This window comes from Atta colombica, unplaced genomic scaffold (genome assembly GCF_001594045.1).
Source record: "Atta colombica isolate Treedump-2 unplaced genomic scaffold, Acol1.0 scaffold187, whole genome shotgun sequence".
Lineage (NCBI taxonomy): Eukaryota > Metazoa > Arthropoda > Insecta > Hymenoptera > Formicidae > Atta > Atta colombica.
The window spans coordinates 3,385,620-3,395,981 of NW_017259279.1; the positions used below are offsets into that span (position 1 = coordinate 3,385,620).

Below are 10,362 nucleotides of genomic sequence, written 5' to 3' on the forward strand. Positions count from 1 at the left end.
TATATATATATATATATATACAAATATATAGATACAAATATAATTGAATAGATATATAGATATAATTTATAAATGAATATATTTTTGTATTTTTTTCTCGTCTAAAATTTTTTTTCGTCTACTCCTTATTGTATGCTAGCATTATCAAAGCCGAACACGTCGCTCTTTCGGGGAAAGACACTAGTACTCTATATACGTCGCGTGTGGACTCGATATCCGTCTCGTAAGATCTCGTGATACGTCGACTCACGCATTATGTCAGCCGAGAGGGTTCCGGATTTATACACGAATCGTCGTCCGACTGGCGCCTTTATCGTCGCGCGTTCAGGTTTTCAGGGTTGTCGAATCGGTTTCGGTTATCTAAATTGCATCGGAATCGATGTCGGTGCCCACGGCTTTGCCGCGGCATCATAAACCAGCACCTGTTGATACCGACACGTGCACGGGGTGGTCCCGCACGTTGCCGATGGACGACGTGTAAAAAACACGAGAACCGCAAATACTTCCACTTGAAATATAATCGTTGAAAGAATTCGTTTCTTTTTATCATTTATGGATGTGTCTGCTGAGCAGAATAAATACTTTACATATGAATGAGACAACAAAAAAGAAGAATGGAATACAAAGTATAACTTTAATTCGGAAAAATCGAATAATATTTTATGAGAAATTTTTTTAACAGAATTATTCATTGCAATTTTTTCAATCTTTGAGATAAGTAAATAATTCTCAATTAAATTTTTATTAAGTAAAGGAAAATCTAAAACTAATTGAAAAATTTTGTTATTTATTTATTTATTTCAATTAAAAAACTCTTTGCTTTTAATATAGAATATATTGTTGCAATAAATTCATTTAAAAATGTTCATTTTATTCATGAAAAAATATTATTTTGAATATTTATTTCCAATTTATTATGTATAAATTATCGTTTCAGTATTTTTCAAAGAATTTAAAACATTATAATGTTAGAAATTGTCACTATTCAATGAAACAGTTCTTCATCTATATTCTTCAACAATGTTAGTCTACTTATCTTCTTCTAGTTATATCGCCATACTTCGAGCGACGGAGTCGGTGAAATGGTGCAAAACTTGTTTGAGAGTTGGTTATTTTGAGTTTCCGTTGACCGCGCGGGAGAAAAATTCCTGGAACTGGTCGACCACACGAACATCCAACTCCTGCCGCGTGCCCACGTCCGCCAGAAGGTAAGCCAGCTCACTTCCTTTGTGGAATATTTCATCGTCTGATTAACGTACGGCCTCTAATCACTCACACGCGCGTTTCTCACCGACGCATTTGCGGCCTTAAGCTACATACACACGAGTGACGAGCGCATACTAGCCGCGGGACTTACACGGGTTCGTCGCGCAACACTTGTCACGGTACGATAATCTGACATTGAATAATGAACTGTGAATAATTACGCAAGGTGAAAGGCACGCCACCGGCTCTTCTGACTCTTCGAGACGTTTTGACGTTCCGGGAGGCTCGCCGTCTAACCATCGATCGTGGGTGAGCTCGTAAAGTCGAGGTCACCATACGACCTTCCAAGGTGACTAAGACGTGCATTTGAACGCAAATCTATGGGCGAAATGCGTCTATATTTCTTCCATTCATTACTATATCATATTATTATTTTCAAATATTTTCTTAAACTCTGCTATTAAAAATTGAAAATGTTTACTTGCAAAATTTTTCTCTTAAAATCAATTTTGTAATATCTTATATATTTATCTCTTTTTGTCTTTCTCTCTCCCTCTCTCTCCCTCCCATATTTTTTCTATATTTTATATATAATCTCATTTTTCTTTATATTTTATACTTTCCACATATTTTCTTTTATTTTTTACAATGCTTATCGATATAAAATTTCTTATTATGCATATAATTGTTATGTATTGTTGGTGTTCTTCGTTCTACATTTAATTTGAATAATTCATACAACTTTTAATTTAATTATATTGTTGATATTCGTTCTATGTTTAATTTAAATAATTCATACTTTGATTTGAATGCTATGAATAATTATTACAACAGTACGGTAAGTAATCAATATAATTACTCATAATACTATTACATTATGTACCATGCATTTCATATCATACTTTCAGTTGATTTTTCACGCAGGATTAATCTAGCAGATAATGAATATTCACACTTTTCCTCCGTTTTTCTATTGGACAATTATAGAAATATTATTCTCTATTTTTATCGTTAGAGAAAGCAGAGTAAGGAAGTTTAACGCTTTCGAACTATTTCCTTTTCCCAGGCATCGTTATGAAAGCAATTCGATTATGTTCCGTATCTGTGAAAGGGATTATATTCTGTATAAACTGCAGTGATTTATTGGTGAATTGACGTTGTGCGCTTAAAAGAGAACCGTGTCGAAATACTAAGAGACAAAGACGGAACGAGTTGGCTCTACAGGCTCATTAATTTTCTCTATTAATGACTGCAATCAGCGGTACAAGTGTGCCCGGTGAGCGCTCAATTCTGTTCTCGATTACGAATGATCCTCGAGATATGGTGCCGACGCCTAATCACCATCGGAAGGAGCACCAGTAATCATTGAAGACTCGGCAAAGATCTCTCTATCAACCTTATAATATTGTCGATTCACGTTCAGTATTCCAATGGAAATGAATTGTAACAATCTATATTGCAAGAATCAACTACTCGTGATATCTGTGATGCATTTGAAATAGAAAAAGGAATACTAGTAGATATAAATACAATTCAGAAATAATCATTCAGAATAAAAATATTTAGAATAAAATTATATCTCTATCTATATAAAAAATTATATGCGAAAATAATTAATTTTAAAGCAGTAATTTGTTTTTTGAAAACATGAGAACTTTGTTGATTTTTATAAATAAATAAACATGCATAAAGATTATAAGAGAGATCTAAAGTTCCACAAGGAATTTTCAAAAGGAATGAATATGTAAAAATAAAAAATTTCAAAAATCCATATTTAAAGAACCTGTAAGTATAAAATTTTAATTATACAATATAAATTAATTTTTCTTTAATAGTTTAAACATGTTAAAATTTCATAATTTATAAATTTAAAGACATCAGTTAAGAAAAAGCAAGTTAAGTTCTTTCATGATTGACCAAAATGCAGGTTAGGCCACATTGTTTAGCATAAATAAAAATAAGTATATGATAAGTAATTGCAGGCTTGGGTTGTCAGTTTTTCGCTAGTTGAAAGTCGGATAGATAATCCTTCGGTGTGAAGGGCTATGAAAGGAGCTATTTCATGGCACTCTTCTAGTCTACCGTAAAAGAGAGAGCGGACACATCCTCCTTCCTTCCTCAGCTGTCCGAGTTTCCCACAGTTCTCTACGAAGGGGTGAGCTTTGTTTCGGATAAGAAGGTCTAGTCAACTATCACCCTCCTTCCCACTATGCTCTTGTGTCGGTTTTCACTACCAACGATTTATCGATGGCGAATCGTGAAAGTTTATGTACCGAAAGTTTATGTGTTTGCGTCAAGCTCTCTTAACGACCGGTTCCTCTCCGAGGGATGATTGAGAAAAGCATCCCCCTTCTTTTTCCCCGAGAAAACGTGATGCGTATCGATTCATCATTCTAAAGGGAACTTTGTGCCCACGAACACCAATGAATTTCGTGACAACTACGTAGAAAAGGCGAAAGATATAGAGCATTTCAAAACCGCTGTTGCGCATTTTAATGCTAAAATAATCAGTGATTTATTTAATTGTATCGAAGTATTAGTCTCTAAAATATAGTTTATTTGAATATCGAATATTGAAATATCTCGAGAAATATAAATTTATCGCTAAGGAAAAATTATTTTTATATTATTTAATATTAAATATATTGTATAAATATAAAAATAAAAATGTAAATAAACAACAAAATCTTGTATGCATTTATAGAAATTTTGTATAGCCTAGAAATAGTAAAATATGTATATCAATAGCATTGTCAAATAATTTGTATATTGAGATAATAATTTAATAACAATTTTATATATATATATATATATATATATATATATAACGTTTTAAGATAATGATTAGCTTCATCGTTCATTTCTCTATCGAGAAACACACTTGCTACACTGATCGAATGGCTTTCATAGCACTCAGCCATCATCTGAATAATGCACGAGTCAAAACTGAATATGAATGGGACCTAACGGCGCGTTGATCTTACGAAAAGACAATAGCGAGTAGACAAAGGTAAGACAGAAAGAAGTCGATTTGGAGATTAAAAAAAGAAAGATTGATTCGGAATGGATATCTGCGTTATGGCGGGGGTGGGAAAGTGAGGCTAAGAAGTACGACTGTGTAGTGGGCGTTTAGGACCAGTGTGTGTGTGTGTGTGTGTGTGTGTGTGAGTGTGTGTGTGTGTGTGTGTGTGTGTGTGTGTGTGTGTGTGTGTGTGTGTGAGTGTGTGTTTGCACGTGTGTGACTTTCTTCTATGCGATGTGAACCAGGAGCTCGTTAATGCGCGTGCACGCCGTAACATAATGCACCATCGAGCAACGCTAATAGTTGTTCGTACCGACGACAACCTCGTGAAATAGGCCTCTTATGCTGGCCCGTGTATCGTACGCTGTATGGTACTTGTACGATTCAGCCGCCCACGCAGATCGCGGATGATTCACGCGACGCCTTCTTCGACGAGCCGACGCTCCTAAAGGACTGTAAATTTGTCTTCTTTACTTTCTTTATCCGAACCGTTCTGTGTATAATGTGCTCCCCCTTTCACGATACTCGATGAAAATTGACGACCACGCGCTAAATTTTTAGCCTAACTTCCTCAACGATGTCTGTGTAACGATTTGCGCAATTTAGCTTAACAAGTAACCATCTATAATAAAATTATGACAATGATATGTTAATATTGTAAAGTAAGCGCATTTATGAAATCTCTATCATCTATCTATGTAGTCTCTCTATTAAAATAATAATCTTTTAATCGATTTTGAATGTATTTTAATTTTAAATTTCATAATAATTCTTAAATTTCATTAATAATATAATTTACTTTTCGCACTTAAAAAAATAAATTGTAAAATTTAGCAAATTCTAGTAAATTGACTTAATCAGAAGAAAAATTCGTTGTATCATTGCATTGTATTGTAGAAAAATTTTTTTAAAGTCTTAATAATTTATATAAAAATGGAAAAATTAAACTTCGTCAGTAAAAATTCGGTCAGAACAAAATATTTTACGACAGGAAGGCGCCCATCAATTTGTGCCAGTTGTAACTCTCTTGTAACAAGCGGCGTTATTACGTCGTAATGTCAGAATAATGGCAACTCTTACTAGAACAATAGTGTTGGCGACACAACGACATACCGTCGCTCCGAACACCTTCGCCCGTGGGCAAACATGATGTTTCTTTTTCCCTTCTCGCAAAGGAAGGCACCGTGTGGTGCAGCAGACGCGTCATTGTATACCGCGGTCTTCGCCACCTACGTGAAAATTTTACGGGATGCAGCGTCTCTTTATTGTGCGGCTCTCATTTCAATAAAATACGAATTATGTTTTAATGTACGCAATATTCTAATATTAAAATTTCTTTTGTATATTTTAATTAACCGAAAGGTACTTTAACTAATAAACATATCTTCGTATCAAAACTAATAAGTAATAATATAATTGATGATCAATCTTGTACATCTTTCATTCCGTTCAAGAAATTTTGAAGATTTCAGTGATGTCATCGACCTTTGGACAGGAGCGTCCAGGTGTATGCCGCTTTTCCGGAATCTCAGTACGCATGAAAACGCAATCGGATGATATCGATGGAGGGTACCGATGGAACGCTTGGTAGGCGAATCTTTTCGTTTTCCCAGCTGAACGGTAAACGTTCCCCTTCGCATCTTGCGCGGTCAAGAGGGTGACGTGTTCACGCAACGAGAATGTGCTATGTAAAAAGAGGGAAGAAGTAAAGTGGGATAAAGGAAGGGAATGCAGCTTTGTAGTTCTTCGGAAACCGAAATGCACCGGCGGAACGGGGTGTGCATACCAACACGTGTGCTTGCATTCGTCGAGAAAATGTGGGGGATAGCAACGAGTACTACCACGTGGGAGTGAATGCTTTAAAAGTTCTCTTACAATACTCTTTCCCCTACAGGTTTGAATCCAAAGAAATATTGTTCTTTGCATAATGTACATTATTCAATCAGGTTGGATTCTCACAGTAAAAAATCTTTGCCTTTGCGAGTTACACCATAAAATATTATTCTAATAATTCTATTTTAATTTCGATTTTGTCTTAACTGGAATTTGTGAAACTGAATCTTTTTATCAATTCTTAACAAATTTGTCGGAAACATAATTAATATATATTAATTGTACATTAATTGATAAATGCCTTCTGTTGCTTCTTCATATATTGTTATTATTATATTATATATATTATATATATTATATATATTATATATACTTTAATATAATATGTAAAATTCAGAGAAAGAGAAAACATGATTTATAAAATCACGCACAGATTTAAAGTAAATTTAATATTAAATTTCAAAAAGAAAAATTCCTAGCATCGATTGTTAAAATTTCTTTTGAAAGCTTTATACAATTCCGATCTGGTACAAGCAGTCTTTCGTCGAGAATTTTACAGTTCATTGATTGATTTTTATAATAAACGTTAAGTCACCTGTCGAAATTTTAGCGGGAAAATCTCGACGATGCCAAACTCGTACAGTCCCGCGTCCTCAATGCATTAAATCCACGACGTGAATCCCTCGTATAACGTTTCAACTGCGTGTATGGACAAAACGTGACATTAAAGGTTCTCTGACGGTATTTTGGCGGGAAGCAATAAGGTGTCTTGCTTTTGAGACGCGCCTGCGTAGCTTGCGCAATTCCCACACAAGAACTGTACGCGCACCGAAATTTCCCCCTCGTCATCCCCTCGTTAATAACTCCCTCGACAATAGAGGGACCATTCCTTTAGGTTCCTCGAGCAGCGGGAGGAGGGGGATGCTGACTGGATAAAGACCGCCAGTTACCACCTGGAGGCACCGTACGCCTTAACGTGGGAGCTGCTTGTTCGTGATATACCGGAGTTATATTTTTTTTTATATTCGCAAATTTCATTTGCAAAAATAAGGAAATAAAATCCTGACAATAAAAATAAACACTGTGCAAAAATTACTGAGTTACTTTCAAGTCCATCAGATTAGAATTCACAAACTTTTGAAAAAAATTTAGACAATACAAATATAGGAAGTGTATTATGTTGAGGAGTTTTACGAGATGCTAATTTTTCCGAGAATCCTATCTTTCAACTGCTTTATGATTACAACTTATGATATAATATATGGATTGTATAAATAGTATACTAGAAAGTATACTATTCAAGAAAATACTAGAAAGTATACTATTCAAGAAAAAGTAATATTTACCGATGTAGAGACACAAAACCTGACGATTCACCATAATATGAATAAAATTAGCAAATAAGATGATATAAAGCATTAATTTAACCTAAGACATATTAGTCTAGCAATTTACGATCGACATAAATCAAGCGACATAAATCAATGAACAAAAAGATTTCTTGAGAATTCAAATTCAGGATGTCAAAAAGATGTTAGAATTCAGTAACTCGTAGATCGTTAGCTACATATAAGATACAGTGTAAGGCATATTACGATCGGCATCCAAGCAATTTGCAATCGGCAAGGATCGAAGATTACGTACCTGTCGCGTCGGCAGCCTGGGCTCGCCGTCCGCCCTGTGTCGCGTTCCTCGTACGCGCAGATACATACGGTTTATTCGGAGTTGCATTGTGGATCGACGGGCCGAGGTCAGGAGGTTCTGAATCATCACGATCCTTATCGGTCCTGTCGACTCTCCCGAGTTGCACGGGGAAAGGTATCCGAGACAGGTAACCCTCGGTTGCTCGAAGATAAGTCACTGCATGTCTAAGCGCCGTAGCCGATTATCGTCCTCGTCGATCGTGCTCGATTATCTGCAATTCAAAATGCCACCAAGACGACAACGACGAGAACGACGACAACGAAGAAGATGACGGCGAAGCGCGCGGCACTGTCTTTATGCGGGAGTGCTTCTGCCTTTGGCAAGCACCGATTTGCTCGCAATCAGTAACGTTGGTTACGTCCCTCGCATTCGCATACACGTCACGTAGAAAGCCATGCAATTTGTAGCACGACGAATTGAAAGATTTCGCATCGGCAAACTGAGCTGCGAATTAAGTTGAGTGAAACAAGAGCAATTAAAAATATAGAAAGAATGTTATAATTTCTATTATAGACTATGGTATATCTTGTATATGTATATCTTGTATATGTATATGGTATATCTTGTATAAAACGTCTTGATTATCATATGATTATTATATATTAAGCTTTAAAAGAGACAAAATTTGAATAAATGCGAAAGTGAAGCGCTGTCAATTAATATAACAAATAGGTATGGTGCATGTTTTAAAAATCCGTATACATAACAAGAAATTTCATTACTTTCAATCACATCACCCTTATTTCTTTGTCACAATTACATTGGACCTAAACGGAAGCAAAACATAATCGTATACATAACATATTCACAATCATATTCAGGAAGAACAGATTACAATCATATTGTTACCAAAACACTACTTGAAGCAGCAACAACGGTGGACCTAATTAAAATGCCGATACGAGTAACGGAGGGCGGTCGTGGGAAAGGCGAAGAAATAAAGCACGGCGAGATTTTCGAAAGACGATATCGAAAAACTCCCTGTTTCCTCGCAGAGGAGGCCTAGCCAGTATTTCGGCGACCCTCAGGGTCGCTCGAACCCTTAATCTAACCCCTTCGAGAGATGCGAACGTCTCTAATTTGCATGTGCGCGGAGCATGCAATACGTGCCTCTCCCCCTTCCTCCCTCTCTCTCTCCCTCGTCGCGTATATTTTCATTCTCTTCGTTTGACCAAGTAATAGCGACAAGTAAAAACGTAAAGTGACGTCACACACTACTGCGAGGAGCAAGCAACCCCGGCGAAACAGCTGCTCGCAAATTTCTCACGCGTCCAAAAGCCACCGCGAGACAATTGAACTTGATTCCGGTTCGCCTGGGGTGATTTCCTCGAGGTGCAAGAGACGAAGGCGAAGAAACGAGGGAGAGATCCGGTCCACCCGTATGAGCACGCACCTTCCGCCGCGAGGAGCCCGCCCTGGTGACGCTTCCGGAAAATCGATAGACAGGTGGAGCAGATGCAATCAAGATGCCGCATGCTTAAATGACACGGAATGTTTGAACGCTTAACGTTTCATCCAAAATATTTCAGGATCAAATATTATCTGTTTATTTATTGTTCGTTATAAATTTTTAATACACCTACATTAAGAAATGATAATGTCGAACAATTATACGAATTATTATTGTCTAAATTATATCATGTATTTTATTAAGTTGTCTGTCCAATAAATCGTTGTTTTTTTAAATTGTATTAATTTCGACATTGAGAATGTTCGACTCTAATTAAGATCGAAACATATGTAATAATAAACTTGTTTTATAATAACACAACATTAAGACCTGGCTTGGCTCGTAATTCTACTTATTATTAATTTTATAAATTAGATCTTATCTTTACTCGCTTAGTTTAGTAATGAAAAAATTATCCAAATTGTTTCAAATAACTGTTATTCAACGTTATGAACATTCTATATTTATAAATATTAAGTTAGTTGTTTTTAGAAATATCTTTTATAGACTTATTCCATAAAAGTTATATTGTACAAAAAAATAAAAGTCTACAAGCTACAAACGATATTACGCTGTTTAAAATAAAACACAGCAGGTAATGCAAGTATATAAAAATCTCAATAAAATTCTTAAATTCTGTAAAAATGGAGTAATAGATAATTCTTCGGGTTATCACATGTTATGACATGATTTCATAGTTAGCCAATCCAGAATCCTTTTCTACAATATATTCTTCTGGAGACACGTACACGTCCTGTTAAATCCTGGATCTGGGTCCTCGTCGAAATGCCGCGACGATCAACAGCGGTTATCGATGTCGAACTATCTCCAGACGATTCGGCGATTCGACCTCATATTCAGAACGAGGTCCTTGCGTCCTGATCCCGCTGTTCAGTTCAGCTAGATATCCTGAGGTAATATGCATTCGCCAACCCGTCGAATGAATTATGCAAACTCTCAGAGACCCGATCCGCACAGTCTTTATGCATCGATTTCCCTTCTTTCTTTTATCTTATTTTCGTTTCCTTTCTACGGACGTTTGCCCACTCCTGCTGACCTAGAATTTATAAACATCTAGGAAAAAATGTAAGACTATTTTTGAAAAATATATATATAGGTTATCTAAAAAAATATATATATTTATATA

At 35.9% G+C, this 10,362-nt stretch overlaps 1 protein-coding gene across 1 annotated transcript in view; it reads left to right on the forward strand.

The window, feature by feature from the left end:
* LOC108686499 overlaps positions 1 to 10,362 on the forward strand; it is a 101,963-nt gene that overhangs the window by 12,012 nt on the left and 79,589 nt on the right. The window contains exon 2 of the mRNA XM_018191838.1: positions 1,047 to 1,208. Within this exon, the coding sequence (XP_018047327.1) occupies positions 1,047 to 1,208 (162 nt within the window). The remainder of the gene's footprint in view (positions 1 to 1,046; positions 1,209 to 10,362) is intronic.